The 22,040-nt window shown below is 37.2% G+C and overlaps 1 protein-coding gene across 9 annotated transcripts in view; it reads left to right on the forward strand.

The window, feature by feature from the left end:
* The first annotated feature begins 13,631 nt into the window (after nucleotides 1-13,631).
* tei (irregular chiasm C-roughest protein teiresias) overlaps nucleotides 13,632-22,040 on the forward strand; it is a 325,060-nt gene continuing 316,651 nt past the window's right edge. For 3 of the 9 annotated variants that reach the window (XM_029300679.2, XM_085480188.1, XM_085480187.1), the window contains exons 1-2: nucleotides 13,651-14,029; nucleotides 16,873-17,437. In XM_029300679.2, coding sequence (XP_029156512.2) covers nucleotides 17,341-17,437 — 97 coding nt within the window. In that variant the 5' untranslated portion in view covers nucleotides 13,651-14,029; nucleotides 16,873-17,340. The other 6 variants (XM_085480183.1, XM_085480181.1, XM_085480186.1 and 3 more) reach the window with 6 other exon arrangements.

Raw genomic sequence — 22,040 nt, forward strand, 5'->3', positions numbered from 1 at the left:
TCAAGCGAGCATGTAATGACAAAACGTCGCTCAGGAATCTCAATTGTTACTAATGTAATGACATTTGTAATGATATTCAAACTATCATACATCTGACTTAAAAATTATATTTTATATAAGAATCTATTGGATCGCTCTGTTGTATTTTTTTTATTTTTAAGTAGTATATGTACAAAATTCGTCGAACACAAGAATTTAAAGATTGAGATTTCCAATAGATTTCCAATAGATTTAGAACAGATGGCGATTCAATAAAATAAGAGCGAGTCCAATTGTTATATGCTACAGAAATGTGAATTCTCTATAATAATATGATGATCATATTAAACTCGATGAGCCACTGTGTAAAGTATTTTAGACTTCTAATTTGTTTTTTAAAAATTTATCGTGTTGTCTTTTCGTGAGCGAGACAAGAATACTTTATTTTTAGCTGTTTTAAAGGCCAAGCTAACATATATAGTAGTGATTTATTGTATCACAGATTACGAGCTCAAGCGAAAAATTCCGGCAAAAATAACTCGCTCTCGTCAATCGAAAAGATCCTTTGTTGTTACAGAACAACACAGGATTCCATACTACACAGATCACGCGATAGATGATTACGAAGTTAGGTTCGTAAGTGATGTCTCATCCATTATACCCTCCATTTCGTCATGAGTCATCTTTTTCATGATTCTCACGAATAATGCAGCGGAAAATGTTTAACAAGTGTGAGGATTTAAAAAATGAATGAATTGAATTTTTCACCAGTTCGATTTTACATATGATGATATAAATAAATATTGAAAAAAGCATGCGTGTATAATAAATGAATAAAATTACTAACTATTTTGTTTTATTACATTCTGCTGAAACAGCAAGAATCTTCTATAATAAATTTGATATCTAGAAAACCCTTTTGTTAGCATTGTCAAAGAAAATGTATTACAAACAAATTTCCAGTGGAAAAGAGAAATGGAGAATTGTTGCGGTGAATACTGAAAGCACACTTAAAGAAGCACACCCACCGAATCCGAAAGTACGCTTTTGTAAGACTTGGTTTTGTTCGAATTCATTACGCTCGATAATTTTTTTCTTTTAACGACATCGTTGAACGACCACGTGCCGAATCTCTCAGAACCAAAGTTAAGTAAATAACGAGTTGGACATATAATCATATGTGCGCACTTCGAGATATCTTTGGGTGTCTCGTTATTTACGTGATTCTGGATTAAGAGCTGGAAATCCCAGTGATAAGAGGAATTCGAAAGGGACACTTGAATTATGCTAATGCACTGACTGAGAGCAATTTCATCTGACCGATAAATTTCATATTATATGGCTTCTCGCTGGCGTACATCGTGGACTTTGCTTCCCAGCCAAATGGACTGTGCACGTGTTGCGCGTCCGGATTATACCCAGACGTTTCAAGCATATTATGACACGTGTAATTTGCTTGACTAACAGAGAGAAACATAGTTATTACGTTCATCGCGCTTATAACGACTGATATTAATTTAAAGGGAGAAACAAGAGTGTACAATACATAATATTTAATCTGTATGTGTTGACTATATTACGAATATGTTACATGTTGGGGTTTGTGTTTATATATATTACTTTTAATTATTATTATTAGATTAGATGGATTGTATTGTTCTACCGTTAATATTTCAAAAGACTTTAATTATTGATATTATAAATAATATATTATATGATGATGTTAGTCGGAACTAATGTTAATTATCTTTCACTTGGCACTTGGTATCGTGTTTTGCAATGAAATTTTCCTTCCGCTCTCAGCTCCATTTTCCTTCCATCCAATTACGATACAACCGTCGCGTTTTTCCTGATTTCGTATCGATCGGCAACCCTGTGTTAATAACGCCGTAATAATGTCGGTCTCTAAACAGCCTCGACGGAGGTAATAGGACTTAAAAGAAGGAACAAGAACACGATGCTATGTGCGCGACAAGAAGTTCGGAGTAAAGGAATAGAACGAGATAGCGACCGTAAACCGAGAGCCTGTTTCGGGCAGGGGAACGAGATTATCGTTGTAAAGTTCGTATCTAACGAATTTATGAAACGCTACACCTTCGAGCCCTGATTTAATAACCACAGACTCCGTCCTCCTTCGCGTGTCCCTCGTCATTCGTTATCGTAAATTCTCGTCGTCCCTACCGTTACCTCGGTAGGTGTTCGAAAGTCTCTTCTTGTGCGAGAGAGACCATCGCGAGGAGGAACGGCGCGAGAATCTTTCTAGAAATTCCGAGGAATTCCTTTCGTCCGCACTTTCGGTTACCGACCCTCTCTTCTCACGAACTCACCCGCGAGATCCCGTCAACGAGATATCGCTCAGTCTTTTCAGGACGTCGCTACTCTGTTGGACCCTACGAACTTAATCCTCCTTAATCCCCGATCGTATCTATATCCGGGAATACTATGAATATTATTCGTCTTTTTAGTATGCAACTCAATAGAATCGAGTTAAGAATGAAGGAATTTGTATGCGCAATTCGATAATCAAAAGAAGAAAAAGTAAATGTACCAAGAATTATAATACACATATGTAGATAGACAAATATTTTACATATTCTTCAAATTACCTGATTTTTCTTTTGCTCAATGTTTCTAAAAAAAATCGAAATAACTTGAGACGACTTGAATTAGACAAAGCATGTGATTCTTCCTATATCATTTTATTCTACGAGGATTCGTCGACGACGTCGAGATCCCGGCAGATGTTGCCCGGTGAAAAATTCCTCGCTCGAACGGCAGCGCGGCGTAATCTCCCTTTACAGGCGGTTCGAGAGGGTGTTGGGCATGAGTATTTCAAAGTCTAGTTTCCCCTGGTAAGACAGATGCATTTAAATCGCCTAATCATTTCACGTCGAGCTGCCGCGTTTCTTTCTTAGGAGCAACGTTTTCACGCGCCATTCTGCTTTCCTGCGAAAAAGTCTACTGGAGCAATAAGGTACGTCTCATTGTTTTTGGGGCTCGCAGACGACGATGACGACGACGTATGGCTACACCCGCGATTTCCCGATGCTTACTTCGTGCAAATCTGCTCCTGATCTCTTTCCCGTTCGCTGTGTTTCAAACTTTTTCACGGACTGCGAAGCAATTCCGGAGTATTACGAATAACAACACACATCGCTCTCGAAAGTAGCATATTGCGTGTACCTATACACGCGTGTATCTAGAAGTGTGAAATTTATGACGCCACATATGTCACTGAATCGATATTTATAAAAGACTTCAAGTCTTTAAGTTTAAGGAATAAATTTACAGATATATATATCGCTTTTTCAAGGGATTGTATCTTGTTATATAAACTCCAAAAAATTATTAAACTTCTAAAATTTTACATTTGCTTCTGCTATTATTACGGTCTATTATTACACAGTGATATAATATTTTTGACTATTTATTGAAAATTATATAGGTACGTACATATAATTATCTGCACTCAAAATTAGAATGCAATAAAACAAATAAATCATTTGATAAATCTTGTACCCTTCGTTTATATTAATGCTCGTAGCATTAGATTCTAGACATGTATGCGTGCATGTGACAATACCTATTTCTGTACTGGTATTAATTTTTAAAGAGCACAAACGCGCCGAAGCCACGATGCTGTTACAGCTCACGTTACGTGTTGTCTACTTGATACATTCTGGATGATCTGTAATTTACAACGTTGCGGGTGACGTTGCTAGGGCAGAGCGATGGAAGTGAAGATGGTAGGATAGAGGGATGGACAAGGTATGCATTTCCATCCTGTGGAACTCGAAACGTGCAAATAATACAATAAAGTAGAACCATGTAGTTTCATTTCCGACTTTCAACCTTAAATTAATTTAAATAACAAACAACATAATATCAATTTATGCGTGTTAAATAAAAATTTCATTTTATTAGTTGAAATCATAAATGAATGAATCACGAGAAATATACACACTCTTTGATAAAGAGCCGTCGCGATACAATCGTTTATGCAAAGTTAATTAATTGTCAATTGTAATTATTATAACAAATTATTTCCCGATACTTGCGATAGTGTTTTAAAAAGTGCGTTGATAATTTGTGAAGTGTCTCATTTTACTACCTTATTGCCCGAGTGTTGCGACAACACTCTGAGCATCTGTGATAACAATAATATACATCGTAAAGACCAGATATATTATAATTTGCTGTCGAAAAATATTTAACATTTTATACATTATTTTATAATATAAAAATTAACGTTGAATATTTTGTATCTTATAAATTTAAAGTGTAAGACAGGCAATAAGAGCCAAATCGCGGATGACAGTGCGTTATCCCAACGAAACTAAAATTTTTTCCGTTAGAATTAAATACCTGTGCACAAGGCACCAAATTTTACTTGGTCACGGCCAAAATTTAAAATTGGAATAATCTCTAAAAAAGATTTAATTCCATACATTCTCTCTTCCTCCCTAAGGAAATAAATGCGAGAGAAAAATATAGATCCGAAAGTCGCTGAATCGGGAATCGAAACCGAGATCTTTCGCCTGCCGGGCGACTGCTCTTCCAATTCTAACGGAAAAAATTTTAGTTTCGTTGGGATAACGCACTGTCATCCGCGATGTGGCTCTTTATTGCCTGTCTTACACTTTAAATTTATATTTATATTACAGAGCCTTGCTAAACTCTTAATTTTGTATCTTATATTTCAAATGAATGTTGATAAAAAGGCTTATAAAATGTAATGTCGCAAATAACATGTAATATTTTTTATGCATCATTTTATAATTTACCAAATGTTCAGTTTCCGAGAAAGAACTAACTTTCTGAAAGGACTTTATTTGACGCTAGAGAATCAAGAATTTTTCTCTCGATTTTAATCGAACATCTCCGACTAGAAGTGTTTGGTTCATAAGTCAGTGAGGGAAAAGCCGCGGCGAAGTGTCCTGAATCTTGACGTTAATCGTTGGGGCATGTGTACACACTCCAGGTGATATTCTCTCGGCGGTCGACATTTATTGCTCTCAAGGTAATGCCTTTCCCCGGGCCGTAAACAGGTTGTAATTTACGGATCTGCTTCGAGTCCGGACTCTAAAAGAATAATTGCTGGGACATCCGCGGTACTGTATATTTGTCTCGTAATGTACGTCGCGTTCCATTTGATATATGATCAATCACTTCATAATCTCACATTTCAAAATACAACAAAACATTTATTGTCCCGATAATATCTCTCAACATAATTTAATATTTTAATAATATCAATAATATCGATCGTATTATTAATGTGTTTGTATTTTATTACATTTCAACGTGTTCCCTTAGCTCTCTGATTTTTCAATAATACAATTTTATGTAATGTGTTCTTCGTTATTTATGGAGAAACATTTCCAATCGAAATCTAATCTTGACCATATTTATCTTTTTCACGATACATCCAGTTCTCCATCAATATTTCGCGCAGTGACATTTATCCAGATATTTTGTGTCGATCTGTAAAAAAGGAAGAAATAACTTAAGTGATCGATACAACATCGACATTTCGCTCTTCGCAACGTGGAAGACGGATGTAAAGCATTTATAAGTTTTTATCCTGCGAAAAATTTCAGAAGACCGCGCGTACTCGCTGTCATCATCAGTTGTTTCAAACCATCGTACTACAGAGCTATCTCAAAGATACGTGTCTTCATTGATTCCGTTTTTCCATTTCTTTTGTCTCCTAAAGAGAGAAAGAGAAAGAGTGTGTGAGAGAGACCTCAGTATAACTCGAGTTCCCAACCACGCACAAATGTCATTTGTGGACGTGCTTTTGCGCGAACGTGTATGTATCTCGCAGTGCAGACTATATAACGGGTGTACGATGCTGACGACGACACATCGACTGTGCGTCTGTTTCCATGGTTACAGCGGAGCCAGAACTGTACGCCTCGTGCAACCCCCTTTTGGTGATGATGCGCGCAGGGGTCGCGTCGAGAAAGGGGCTGGCCGCAGGCGAATTAAGAGTTTGAAAGGGCTCTATCTCCTCTGCTACCCCCGGCCTTTTTCCCGTCTCCCTATCTTTCTTCCTTTCCCTCATCCTCCCCCGTACGCTCTTCTTTGACGTTTCTCTTTCTCGTTCCCTCTTGCTCTTTGATTCTTCTCCTCTAATCACGGGTCGATGAGCGTCTTCGTCTTGCGTCAAGAGTAGCTGAATGGTAGCGAGTGTCGTTAGTATCGAACACCGTCCGCTAATTCGCGAGTAATCGTGATTAAAGTCCTGATTAAGGTTGAGATTAAGGTCTACGCGACAGCTATTGTGCCCTTTGTGTTTAGATAGGTAGTTTTATTACCTTAGTGCTGTCAAGAATAAGATTGAAATTGTTATTAACAATATTACTGTTTTGTTATAAATATTAACATAAAAAGATGAAAATAATTTAACATTATGTTCGACAATTTCACTGTTATAATATGACAATATCTTTGTTGCATATTTGACATATATAGAATATTTAATCTTGATATGAATCTTGAATGTGTAATAAGAAAGGGAGCTAAAAATAAAATTTACTGCTATTTTAATATGATTTGTATATATATTGTATAGAAATTATCACGTTGTTATTCTATTTTAATCGGAAAAAATATCTTAATAAAGCTAGGATAAAAGTATGACAGATGATGAATGATGTAAGGGTAAACTGAAACACGTAAATCGATACTAGGGACATATAAAGTTACTCCTCTTAAAGTGCAATTAATTCAGTATGCTGGTATCTCTAAGAATAAATCAAATTGCAACGAAAGTCGCTTTCTTGTTGAAAACAATCTTATGTGCATCTAATTTATTTTACATATTTATTTCATTTATAAAACATTTGTCTACATTTTCAATTATTTGTATTAAAATTGTTATCTTAACGTATTACAACTTGAGAATAATGATTATAACCGATCAATTAAAAGTTTATCAATTTAAGCTGGTTTATTAATTTGGACGCAAGCGTTAATGAATCATTAGTTGGTAATTTAAGCAGGATGCATTTCCAATGCACACGGATTGTACACGACTAATGATCAATGATACATAATCCTTACTAGCACACATGGCTTTGTAATGCATACGATTCGGAAAAGACTTTAATAAATATATTTCATTATATTCGTCATTTTCATTATCATGCATATTCTATTTATTGTGATTAAACTCCGAGAAAACGTGAGAAACGCTAATTATATATAAAATAAATCTTTGTTCTTTTTTCTTCGATTTTTTTAATCCGCTTCCTTTTTTCCAAATTTTTTATTAAGAAAATCAAATATTCACATACATATATATTATATTAATATTATATATAAAATTACAGAAATATAAAAACATAAAAGTAAAATAGAGATAGATATATATTTAATAAGTAAATTTATTTAAAACGTGTAATTATCTCTGTTGAAGTTTCGATACAACATATATATACATATAAACAATTATTCTTCAATGATTCATCTATTAAACTCAAGTATACGAATTTAATTATATTCAAGCTTTTTTTTTTTTATAAAAATATGAAAAACAAGAAAAAATACATACGCGCATATATGATACATAGGAAGAGGGAGACTTGAATACGAGAAAGATTTAAAGAGATATATTTACGGTGATTGGTGTTTTTAACGACAAGAAAACTGAACGCTGTAAATCGCGCGGGAGATTCGCCGTATCGAATATTATACGTTGATTTATGTATCAAGCACAAGCAATCGTAATTAAGGGGTTTGTAGTCCGAGTAATCCGAGTAGGGCGGTATAGCTCTTGCAATACGGCCCGATCAGTAATTGCGTTTGATATGTCGCTGTGAAAGTTTATACGCGCGGACACACCGCCGGCGCCGCCAACAGAATTGCTTTTTAACATTCGGTGCTTTAATTACGCCCGTACAAAAGTACAAATGTAACATCGTCGGCAGAACGCACTATTGAAAGTGCTATTCAAACGCTATCAATCATTATCATAATAACCCGCGTCGTTTAATTGCGCCGTTTCTTCCGGTTGTAGTCCGACACGGATAAAATTGTCGAACTCGATCACGTATTTATAATACGTGCTAAAGTTGCTCTCATGCCACGGACTATGAGTGAATGAGGAGCTTCCAATAATCACGAGGGGATTATTATCGAGACGGAATTAATCGATTATATACTCGAGATTTAAGGTTTCATGTGCGCAAATAGAAAAGGAACGAAGCCTCGGAAAATGAAGAGCAAATATATGGTTTTACGGATGAAAATCGATAATAAATAATTAAAAATTAAAACCGTCATGTTTTATATATTCTTACAGTCATAACATGTTTGGAATATTATATTATATATATTATATATAAATATATTGTTTCTTATCTGGCGTATTCAGTTATACTATGAACATGAGCTAATACACATTTTTTTATTGAATATTTCTCGATTTGGAAGTAACTGTTTCAATTTTTCTTACTCACATAGGATGTAGCCATAAAAAGGTAACGTTGATTAATGACACTATATATGATTGTGTTACAGTTTAGTAGATGAGGACAAAAAATATTAAAGCGTTCGTAAAAACTCGGCACTCTTAATTATTTTTCGGTTCTGCTCTATTTGGAGCATATTAAAATTTCAGTCCAACATATAACGAAATAGACATCAAAATTTCATTACATGCATATTAAATAATGCGTTATTTTTTCGTGTATTTAAAAATCAATAAACTCTTTTCCTTCAGATTGTGTGGAACATTTCCATAGGTTCTTCAGGCATTTATAAGCTCTAAGCAACCTGCAAACCGTGCCTAACGCATAAACGAGCCTGGTTAATGTAGCATCAACGAGCGAAATACAAATCGAGACGAGAATTTTGTTCGCCTCTTTGTCGCAAACTCGCAAGTTTTTACGCGTTGCAGGCAGAGCCCGTGTCACTACTTTTGCGAGCATACGATATATCATCGATGCGGCAGAAGCTTTTAAGCTGTCCTGAAAATACCGGCCGGCTGTACGAGTTATTAATGTCCCGCCTCCTTATAAAGTACTCAATTTTCGTTCTGTAAGGAGGAGAAATATTAGCCGTAATACGGCCACCGCCGCACAACGAGACGCCGCAATATATCAACCCGACGAAAATTATAGCGTCGACGAAGATGTTAATATCGGCGAACTAGGAAGTGTGGCCGCGCACACGCGTATATGCTTGCATTTGCAGCGCACATTGTTTTGACAAAAGGGCACCGACAGTGAACTTTACAGTGGACTATGGGAAACTCGGTGGTAGTCGCCAGTAGAGCAGGCCCTTACGCGATATGTAGGACGAATATGAATAAATCGGGACGAGAATCCTAAAAGTGGTCATAAAGTTTGCCATAGTACCAGCTACCACTCGCTGTGAGATTCCATTTTATTTCTATTTTTTCCCCGAATTAAGTAAACAAAATTGAAAGAAATAAATATTGTAGGCCAGCTAAACAAGCAAAATTACATAAGATATAAAGATTTATTAATAATTCAATTCTCATTCCATTAGAGAAACAATATACAACGTAAACGTTTCGATTGCACTACAGTCTTCTTCAATACATAAAACTCAAATAGTGAACAAAATTGAGAGATTGAGATTTACACAATTGGAATTTGTTTTTATACAAAAATAGGGGTAGAAAAACCCTTTCACATAGTTCCTTACCGCAATAAATGCCGCTTCGGATTAATAAAAGCTGTCTTTCAGATTAATAGCTGTGGTAGCAGCGGAATACGAAACTATAGAATTAATAATGACGGAAAGCGTATACGCGACTTGAATTGAAATTTGGTGTTAATGTCGCACCACGCGCGTATATGGCCTTTAAATCATAATAGCATTCAAAACTCGGCCTTACCTTTCACGCAACGAAACTTGCATTTTAACCGATACTTTTGTAAGGTAGCAATAATGGAACTCGTGCTACATATATATATATATATATATACATATGTGTGTGTATATATGTATTGTAATGGTACGATCCCTGCGGATCATTCATGAGACGACGGTGTATCTGTGAAGTTTCGCGTTGGGACGGTGTATGCAAAACTCGCGGTTGGCGAGTGATACTCCCGGGGATGATTCTAAATCCCTGCATCGTCAAAGAATACGCGGGGCTACACACTTTAAGCAAACTTTTCATCCGAGGGCCTTTCTCCGACTTGCCGCATTCGGTTCCTTTCATACCCGACGTCGTCCCTACGAAGAGCTTGTTTATAGCACCCTGTAGATATCGTAAAATAGGAAATGGCACCCTGGAGGCAAGACGGAGTTTTTCCCGGGACGTGATTGGAGTTAAGACAAGTCCTTCTGTCCGTCGGCGTCGAGCCCGGGTCTCCTTGTCGTTCTCGACCGAAAAATAAAGCATCATCGCTTCGGCCTCGGAGTTATTTTAGTGAACGCGACGGAAAGAAGCAATGTCGCTTTTTAAGCGCGCATTTGTCCTCGTTGACTTTTTTGCCGCGCCAGATGTCTCTTAGCTAATTGTGAGCTATTACTGTCGTTCAATTTTACTTTAAGCACGAACCTTATAAGTCAACGCTTTTTGGAAGACTTAAATTATTCGAATTCCTTTCGAGAAAGAAGAAAAAGTTTCTTTTGCCAATTAATATCACAAATAAGTGTACAAATTTTATACTCGTAATGATCATAGACGTTATGCTTATTTATTAAAAATATTGAAAAAGTGACATAACGTAATTATATTATCTAAAGAGCGACTATGAAAATTTCAATTGTTGCTCCCAGGAATTCAAAAATAAAATAATATACATATATATATATATATATATATAGGTTTAAAAATATAATAAAGTACTAATAAAATGATTCTTTGTGTTATAATAATATTGAAAAAACAGGTGAATAACGTTATACTTTTTATCAAGCGTAAAATTATGAAAAAGTTAATTAACATATATAATAGTTAAAATCTTTGTTTCAAAAATTATATATCTTGATACGTTAAAATATTCAACTAATAATAAGAAAATGGATTATTAGGAGTTAGGCGTCGTTAGCTTTCTTTTTTTCTTTGAAAATTTGTTAATTAATGTTATAAGTATACGTTTCATTTTTTAGACCATCATTAGTAAGTGAATCAAGCTAATGAGTGTATACAACTTTTAATTATTCAAGCGACGATTGATCGCGACTATAAGTCTCCTTCCAATTTAGTTGTTAAGAGGAGAATTATACAACACTCTTCACACAACACTGAGACAAAAATTATTAACTTATTGAGTGAATCGTTCAACTAAATTACTATTTTGAATAATTGAATAATTCAACCTATAGTAAAATTCAGTAAATACCGAAGAAAGTTCCGTCCTCTTTGATTTTGCTGAAACTTTATAAAATTATGTATTTTTGTGAGTAAAATACAAATCTAAAAATTAAAAAATTTTAAATTGTCGTTTTTAAATAAGAAAAAAGTTACAATAGGTTCCTCTCTACAGATTTTAATCTACAGATTCGTGTTTCACGCATAAAAGTACACAACATTGTAAAGTTTCGACAAAATCGAAGAGGATTTTTACAAAATTATCATCCAAAATTAAAGTAAAAATTGATGAAAGACCGATACAAAGAGCAGCAGCGAAGTTGTAAACTGTAAAATATAAATACATGGAAATTATGTAGTAAAAATTTAAAATAATTAATATTTCAGAAAATAAAATGATCATTAATGAAAGTATTCTGAAAGCTCGTCTTATAAATAATTAGTAAATGAGGCCTTTTGCGAGCATTATAACGAAGTTCTTAAATAATGTCTTTATTAAACATGACAATTTGCATTTAATATTTAACGAAACGGAATGAGTCCATTACTCCGTTTTGTTAAATGTTAAGTGCTAATTGTCATGTTTACGATATTACCTAATTATTATATTATATGTATATTATTTTATGTTATATTATATGTTATATATATATATATATATATATATATATATATTAATATATATATTAATATAATATATAATGTATATATATTATATTATATAATGAAAAAGTTCGTATCATCCATATATACATGTATAAATATTATTATAAAAAATGATATTATTTCTACATATTATTATATCACTCCGCCACGTATACGCTTGCTTACTTGGTCGGTGTCGCATTCTCGCGGCCGCTTAAAGAACTATGCGCTCGGCGCGAGCATTTAATTCCATTATAATTGAAATACCGGACTTCAAATCGAAATAATGTAAAAGATTCTCATCGTCGGACACATTATATATATCATTATTATCGCAAATAGAGCGCAAAGTAGTCCTATTATAAAGTAGTAGCGCTTTAAAATTCACAGTCGCGGAATTTCGCTCGCACGGGTCGCACGCGCTGTGCGTTATTAGATGTTTTTTCGTCGAAATGCTCGATTCGCTGATCATTATTATATCGCTCAGTGTGTGCCGCGTGTTTAATTGAACGTGGAAAGTGTTCTGAGTCGAGTAAATTATCGGCATATCAAGTGATTATTGTATAGAGTAATTAACGGTGACTATTACATTATGCATTTTGGTATCGCGCGTGTGTGAGACTTCCTTGCTTCCTGTTGGAATTACTTCGATGGAAAATCATTAGATCGTAGGAATGACTCAACCTGAAATCATTAATGAATCGGCTACCTGTGGCGGTATACGCGGTGAGTGAATATATGTGTATTACATTTGCATGATTTACAATTCATTTCAAAATGGCGATGGTCGGCCTATGTGTGTTGTCGATAGCAATATATAATCTCAGGAGCTTTCTATTTCGACAACAATTGAGAAAAACAATCGTCGACTCTGTTATTTTGTTACACGTCAGCGTTCTATTTCTGCAATTTATTTGATCGCTTCATTTAGGGAAATAATCAGGTCCTTTTGAGATGCTGCAGCCCAGACGGCGGCGTCACATATATACTTCATTATACAATAATATAATATACATATATATTATATTAGTATATGTATTAGTATATATATTATATATTATATTATATAAAATATTATATATTATATTATATATTATATTATATAAAATATATTATATAAAATATTATATTATATATTATATTATATAAAATATATAATAATACAAGATATATTATATATTATATTATATAAAATATAATATAATAATTACATAATATCGTAAACATTTTGGAGGGTGTGCGATTCGACAGGAATATATGTGCAGGCCGCATAAAAGCACCCAGGGTGGCGTCGTAACAATAATATAATATATATATATATATATATATATATATATATAATATCAGTATATGTATTGGTATATATATTATATATTATATTATATAAAATATAATACAAGATATATTATATATTATATAATATATAAAATATAATATAATAATTACATAATATCGTAAACATTCTCGAGGGTGTGCGATTCGACAGGAATATATGTGCAGGCCGCATAGAAGCGCCCAGGGTGGCGTCGTTTCTCCTCTCTACGAGATCGAGCGCGGGGTGCGGGAGGGAGGGGGATGATGGGCGAGGGGTTGCGTGGGGTGTAGCGGCGCTAGAACGTGGTGGTGGGATCGGCGCGGAAGGGGAAGCGGGTTTCCGAGAGGCAGGCAGGGGCATCGGCCACCACGCCGGTAGGGGTGGCAGTGAATCCCTCGAAAGTCCGACGATGCTTCTCTCTCTCCGCACTCTCAGTCCCGAGAGCGGAGCCAGAGAGGTGAGAGAGCGCGACGCGCGCATTCGGAGCTCGCTGATCGTGGCCGCATCTCCGCGTAATTCGTAATCCGAGTACACCGTTTCGAGTATATATCCGCTCGTTTTTCCCTCGTCGCGTTGCGAGTTCGTCCGTTCTTTTTTTTTTTTTGGCGCGCGAAACGTTACGTTTGTTCGCGACGACGAGCAACGTCCCTGCGAGAACGCCGAGAACTGTGTTGTGGAATCTGCACTCCGGGGATTTACTCCGATACTCAAGTGCGTCGTCGAATTATGCTCGTCCTCGCTTTTGTGCCGTGAGAGAGGAAGGACTCATTTTCACGGAGTGTGTCGAAAAGGTTCTCGTCATTTTAGGAGCTCGTTTAACCGGTTTCCCGGTGAGAAGGGACGGATACCCCCCGTGTGTTCGATAGAAAGATTTTCGAGGGTTGGAGTCTGAATGTCGGAGAGAGAGAGAGATAGAGATCTCGGTGAATTTTCTCTCTCTCTCTTTCTCTAATAGAAACGCTGTAATACTTGACAGTGATGATGACGAAGAGAGAGCTCGATCGCACAATTGCGTGTAACAAATGACACTTTCTCGAATCGCGCGAACGATTTTCGGAGCTGGAAAGAGCGCGATGCTCTCGAACGAAAAAACGCGAGAATAGCAATCGTTCTCTCGCGCAAGAGATCAACCGTCACGTGCTCCAGACGGAATTCGCGTGCCGATCGCGAAAGCCCGTCACGTGCCTCTCGAAGGTAGGGTAGGTAGGGTGGAATCAGCCCCTCTCGATTATTTTCGCGCTCGCGCTGCCTCGCGGATGCATTTCGATTTTCGCGACGCGTTCGCTTTTCTCTCTCCTTTTTTTTTTGTTATCTGCCTCCATTAGCGCGCTTGAGAACGAGCTTTGGAAACACGCGACGACAGGCCCGACAGGCTGACGATACCCGACGCAGCCACGTTATCAGGGGGTCGCGTATCATCCTTCTCTATTCAACCTCGCTCTTTCCTCCAGCCTGAAAAAAAGAAAAAAAAAAATACATACGAATTTGTAGCTGTGATTTGACGCCGATGGGATTTATGAGCGAAATGGTAGTTCGCTGTCCGTGACGCGTAGCTTGTTCTTAAAATAAATGTCGACAGTACATGTTGTCGGATATTTATCCGCGCTCTCTCTCTCTCTGTCTCTCTTTTTTGGAGCACGACCGAGAGAGCGAGAAGGAGGGAAAGCGCACGCGTGATTTTACTCCCAGTCTCTGGACCAGGGGGTGGAGGAGGGCGGAGGGGGAGAATGCGACGAACGAGCCCTTGCATCGGCGGCTACGAGAACAATCGTGGCGCAGGAACAACACGCGTAGAGACGAGAGAGGACGGTTCAAGGGTCGTCGCGAACAAAGCGACCGCGCCATGCATATGCACGAGGGAGTTTGTGTACTCCGGTTTGCGGGCCGGCGATTGCAGGTGGGAATAAACCGATACCGGGCTGCTTAAATACGCGTCGTGACCCACTTTCCTAAGTTTTGGACATCCGTCCTGACGAGAGATTCCGCTCCGCTTCTCTCCTCTTCGTAATATCAAATATCAATATTTGCACACTAAGCGCGCGCGATTGATCGAAAGCCGGAATTACGACGTAAGTTCGGAGGAGCGTTAATTTTTACGACAGAAACTTCCAATAACCCCGTTTCGTCATTGTTGTTTTAGAATATATATAGGATCGTCGCGGTGAAAAATCGCTGGAGAAATGTTCTTCGCGTGATATCGGTCCTGCGTAAAACAAGAGAGAGAAAGAAAAAACTACCCCTATTGAGATCAGACATAACACGAGGGAGATGGGTTTTTTCAATTATTTCGAAAAATAATATCGATCTCTCTCTCTCTCTCGATTTATCCTACATTATTCTAATTACGCGAATTTTCCGACGTCAGTCGGAGCGTATATTCAGCGCCGATATCGAGAACGAGATAATTTATGGCCGGCTTTTTTAATATTCGAGGCATGCCGGGGCGCGTATCGGTGTATCAATCTACAAGTACGAGCGACCAACCGGGGCGATCAATTTAAAAGACCGTCCGTTTGCGTGAAACGCGAAGATGATTTATGCCCCCGTCCAATGCGAATGCTCGGAATCGCTCGTTTGTTCGGCCCTTCGGCGAGAACCAGATTTTGGCGACCGACGGCGCAGCCTCCCCGACATACCTCAATTAGCCGCGTAAATCATCGCGGTGCGGAAATCAAACGTTAAATGACTCGCGCCCGACATTTCCATTTTCACGATTGTGGAAACATAATTTTCTACATAATCGCGCGTATACCGTATATAAAAGCGACCGCGCATTAATTGATACATCGCGATCATTCGGTGGCAATTTCGCGCGTTCGACTATTTCGGATGTGTTCTGCGAAATTGCGTTAAAAATCGCGGATCAATCGCATAGCGTTGTGTTATTGTTGAATATAATCGCGATCTCTCTCGCAGCGGTATTACATATTACGTATGCGCGCACTTTGCCGCGGATTTTGATACTCGTTTATACACACGTGTGGATTACAATCGGGTATAAATGGCGTGTTCATTTCAATAAAGCAAATAATCTATAATAAACATTTCTGCTGTTAAATCGAACATTTGTGCTGTTCGCATAATTGGACAACGTGATAAATTCATTCTCCTGACTACAACTGTTAATCGCGCTTTTTATGATTATTTTGAATAAACATCAATGACTTACTCTAATGGGCGCGACTTTTTTTTCTATTTAGTTTAAAAATCGCTTTATTCCGGGATAAACAATGATTTCCGCATCGCTCCGTTAAAGTAAGCGGCAGATAGATAAAGTGGAGGAAATAAATCTAGTCCAACAATACACACGTTAACACTAAACGAGCTCTTTCTTCGTAGAAGTGAATTTAGCCGGTGATTTGACTCGCGTCACTTACAATAGCGTTTTAGTGCCCAAGTTTAACGAGTCCTTCACGTCGACATTACGCCCGGGGGAATTCGATCCGGGATCTTCTAAAGTCCGACAAGTAGCGGGGCTTATGCATTCGGCGGCAGTGAATCAACCGATTCACCGCAACTCGAAGGGGCGTTCCGCGTTGTCGTGATCCTCTTTCCGTAACGATCATTATTATTAGCCATTCGCGTCTGGAAATTGGTCGGATTTCCTGACGCGAGGCTCGCCGATTCATTGCAGATCTCGCATTTATTTTTCCTTTCTTTCGACTTTTGTGAGTCCGGTCTGTGAAGTGGCGATTTTCTCCGCGAAACAGGAGAGCCGAGGAAGAGAGGCTGCGGTGGTGTCGCACGAAGAGATATGCGCTACGCAAAGCAAGGGTTAATGTCCGGTTTACTCGCGGCGAGACCGCAGTCACCTCGTGCACCGGCGGTGCATCGTCGATGCTGAATCGCGCGCTCGGTACATTCGTGATAGTGGTGGTGGTGGTGGTGGTGGTGGTGGTGGTGCTCGAGCGGACTCTCGCGCGCGGATGACAGCTGGACGTTTTCGCCGCGAGGTTGACAGTGAGATCCTCGAGCTCAGTTGAGCTGGGAAGAGACGAGTCGTCTCTCGCGTCGCCGAGAGTTCGAGACACGCCGTCGGTGATATCCGGCGTGAGAACTACTGTGAATCGCGAATCGGGTGGTGATCAGTAGTGATGCCGTGATGGGCTGCAGCTCGGGATCGTTCTTCCTGACCACGCTTCTCCTCGTGGTTGGATTACTCTCGATCGCGCTGTTCGCCGAAACATCGGACGCAACACGTAAGTGGCTGGTTTTTTCCTTATTTCGCAAATTATTCTGCTTCTGCGAATAAGAATTCGCAGTGTTAATTATGCAAAGCGATTTAGGAGTAATTTATAACCACGTGTCAGAATTATATTGTTTTTAAATGTCAAATTAAATTTTTGGTATCGAAAAATGAAACATTTCTCGGGAAAAAAGTGCTTATAAATTTATAAGTACTATTTGAAATATTTATGCGGGATGTGACGTTAATCAAGTTTCGAAAATTTTGGAATAATTATATTGCACTTGCTTTTATATTCTCGAATTTTTTTCGCATTAATTTTTTATAATTGACTGATCCATATCATCTTTATATTATGTGTTTTAATTATTTCATCGATTTATAAAGGGTTGCGGAGATGTAATTTATACATATTAGTTTCATATAGAAAGTTTGTGGATTTACATAATCGCACATAAATATCCTTTTGCCAATTTTTATTAAATTTTACGATAGTATAGGGAGCGGGTCAGTAATGTATGATAGATTGCATAATTTAACTGCAATTTTGATGCAGGAAATTTTAATGACGATATTGCCTTTATGTGTCCTAAATGAAGGCATACGTTAACTTGGCTTTTCACCCGTTATTACATTTTCTGCCTTTTGTGAAATTCTATCGATATTATCATGCTAAGAGTAAGATGATCATGTAATGAGCGATAAATGCATAATTTGACTGCTGCGTCGACATGAAAGATTTCAGCTATGCAATCCAATAATGCACGTACGCGCAATAGAGACTTATAATCAGAATTAATCTAGAGCATTTTATAGCTGCTTTTATCCAACGTAAATATGATTTTACGGCGCACTAAAGATTTCAATGCATGAATACAATTTTCTCTCTTTCTTTTAAATAAATTTTTAGTAATATTTATCGTTTAGCGTTAAACTCGACAAGAGAGTTCAAATTATGGCGCAATAAACATTTTAAATAAAGTATAGTAGAATTTGAATGGTAGCAGAACAATTTAAATGGAATATACTAAAGTTTATAAACATGAATATATATATATATATATATATATATATAAAGCTATATCTTTTGTTATATAATTTGTCTATACAAATTATATTAATTATATTTTTATAAATTAGAAGAAAATTTCGATAAAAAAGCGTAATAAAAATATAGAAATATGCCTAAATAAAGGTCCGATTTGACACTGAGCCCTGTAATGAGTAATCTACATACACGTTGATTTTTCCAAAATTCTCGTCGTACGAAAAGGAAAGAAAATATTTTACCGAACATTTTGAAAGACTGTTTTCTGCATACATGACGAATTTCAGAGATAAAACGATATTCAAATCTGTCTTTAGCGTTTGAAGCGCAACGCGCGCGCTCGGAATAAAAGATTACGCGAATGTAATATAAATTTCCTGTTTCGCGTCTTTTTTGCGTCCGCTCTCTTCCCTCTCGAAATGCAATCGCATAATTGCGGGCGATTAGCATTCCGCGCGAGGAGATCGCGGAGATTCCGTCGCATCCGCCCGAGGAAGCCTCTCATTAGACCGTGCACCGGAACTCGATGGGTCTAATTATTTTCCGAGTGCCTCTGAATTCTCTCTCCGTCTGTCTCTCCTTCTCTCTTTCTCTCTCGGAGAGATTCGCATTTCGGCTGATTCGAATCGGGGTCACGCGCATGCATCGATATCCCTTTCTCTCTCTCTCTCCTTGTCTCGCTTCACATGTATCCGTTTCCCTTGCGCCCTTAATTCCGCGCATGTATCAACACGCGTGTACAATCGCAGACTATTTCTCTCGCAAGCAGCCATTCCTAAAATAGATTGCACGCGTGAGCATATTTCGCGAATCGTGCGTGCGTGCATGGAAGTTGCTCGCGAGATAGCGAATTGTGCGAGAGGAAGCATACATCTCCCTCGTATCTATAACTCGAGAAAGTAAGGAAGGAACATTTACGTTCGATTTTATGAGTCGTGTGAAAACGTTCTTGGTTTTCTTACGATAAAAGTTGCCGCGAAAACCTATTTTGCTTTTCTCACGCGACATTATCGGGGAAAAAGCTTTCTATATATATTCTTATATGCTTACGAAAATATGGTTTATATGATTAAAAGAGGAATATATATTAAATAGATCACTATTTTTGTTACAAAGTATAAGGTCGCATCTTCTCTTTGCACGAATGAGAAAAAAATAAAATTATATATATATTTATATATAGATTCGGACGAATTCAATCGTATTTTAAAAAATATGCGACAGTAGAATTTCAATGTGATTGAGTAACAAAGAGCTAAAAAATTTGGTTGAAAATTGCACTGTCGCAATTGCATTGAGCTTGTGGCATTTTTTAAATTGTTATGTCAGCTTTTTGAAAACGATAAAAATTGTAAGGAGAAAAACAAAAAAAAAAAAACACACGGAAACGCATTGCGCGCGATGATGAAATGGCCTGTTTAGTCGAGAGAGAGAGAGTATATACGCGGGCGCGCGACGTGAAAAGACAGGGACAACACACAACGGAATATAATCTCCCTTTCTCTTTATACTGTCGGATTGTACTGGATTCAGGGGTTGTATCTCGGGTCATGGAACGGGTGAGAGTACGCACGGGGCGCGAACGCGAAGGGAGGCAACGATGGCTTCTCGCTCAAAGGATGCTGAAGCGAATGGGATGCGGACGTCGTTGTCACGACCAGGCGTGAGGTCGCTGATATTCCCTTGTCTTTTATTAAGGAGGGCTTCCTTTCTACGTTTGCGCTGCTCGTTCTTCCTTTCACTGCGCGTCGCTCTGTTTAGCAGCAGCCACCGATGTTCTTTTCCATGCACTTCGTTCTGTCCATCTCTCTCCTTCTCTGTCTCTTTTTCGTTGCACCGACACCGCAATGCACCCCTGCGAATAATGCCATAATTATTTTTATGTTCCTTCTCCATTATATTTTTGGTCTTTTTCTCGCCTTTTTTCTTCCTCATTCTTCTTTCTCTTTACTCAGGTTTATCTTCATATTTTTCGCACATGATTCTTTGCGACGTTTTATCCCCGCTATATTTGTATGTTGCTAGTTTTTTTTTTTTTTTTGATCATTAACGTAGCCGACCATGGGGTAAATGTTTAATGTTGACTTTGTCACGTTTCATGAAAAATCACGGTATTACTGCGATGCAACTGAAATTTGGAAATTTCTGGATTTTTGTTCAATGTCAGGTAAAGTAAAAAGCTACAAAGATAAAAACATTCTTATGTAAATATTGTTATTTAATATTATTATTATGTAAATATTATATTATAATGTAATCGGGATATATATACGTTATTTTAACAATTATTAATATAAATTTAAAATTTTGCTACAAATATAAAATAATGTATAACTAATAAATCAATTATAGATATGCATATATTTAACATTGCACACAAGAAACCATCATACACATGAATATTTATCACTAGCGTATTAATATTTATTACTCTTTCAAAAATTACTCCATTTCGCTTAAGTAACATTCGATGTTCGGAATTGTGTATTTTACAAATATTAATTTTGATTCTCCATGGGGGGCAGCGGAGAAAAGTTTGACGTGATACTTTAACTTTCAAAAATATTTGAAAAATATTTAATATTTGCTTAATATCGTGCCCATACATGATGCAGAACTTTCAGAAAATATTCGCGAATGACCTCGTTTCCTTCTATTCAATCTTTCGCTTCTTTCGAAGAAAACTTTCTTATTCTTTTTCTTGTGCGACCTCTCGTCGTCGTGTTTTAAATTTTCTACGTTTATTCTGGATCTCTTTTTCTTTGAGAATCGCATACATAATTATGTTTGTCCCAATATAACATAGTTTTTCTTTTTCTTTTTTTCTCCTATCATTACACAAGTGGAATTTCAATAAGACGCGTTTGATTTTACGGAGAAATGTTACCGGTGTATGGAGACTTCACTTTGATCAAGCACCGTTTTAACAGTCGATGTCCTAACGCCATCTTTAAAAATACCTTTACTTTTTCTACGTCGCAATATTGGTTCTGTGAAAAATGCAACTGATCGTTATAGATGTATCTTATTGTATCCATTTCGCTTTTAGTTATCTTTGGGGATCACTCTGTTCGGCATTCATTTTTCTTACCTCATCTTTTTTTGCCATTATTGTAGCAAATAAATGCTGGATATTATGATGTGATAATTTTTATTAAGACTGGATTTATCAATTTGCAAGTGTTCGAAATGTGTGTTCTCTATCACTATATCTAGCTCGTCTACCTACAATCTCTTTGTAGAAACCGTGTCTGGTTTTTTGCAGCCTCATTTATTAGGTTTTCCTTTGTATTCTTTTCAAATAGGACAACTACATTCCAATTTTTTTACTCTTTTTTTTTTATCATTTTTTTTCTCTTATTCTCTCTGATTTAGATGTTCTTTTTTTTGCGTTTCTTTTTGGTAAGCCTATAAACTACATTCTTATTTCTAGACAACTCCTATGTCTTTGTACATTCTCGTTAGCGCGATGTACGCCGAGATTCTTTAAGGCGCGACACGGATTCGCAGGTAGTATCTGAGACCGTCTCTCACTTTCTGGGTCACTCTTTTCCATCCTCTACCAACT

Source organism: Nylanderia fulva, unplaced genomic scaffold (genome assembly GCF_048542155.1).
Source record: "Nylanderia fulva isolate GAGA-0341 unplaced genomic scaffold, ASM4854215v1 Scaffold14, whole genome shotgun sequence".
NCBI classification, from domain to species: domain Eukaryota; kingdom Metazoa; phylum Arthropoda; class Insecta; order Hymenoptera; family Formicidae; genus Nylanderia; species Nylanderia fulva.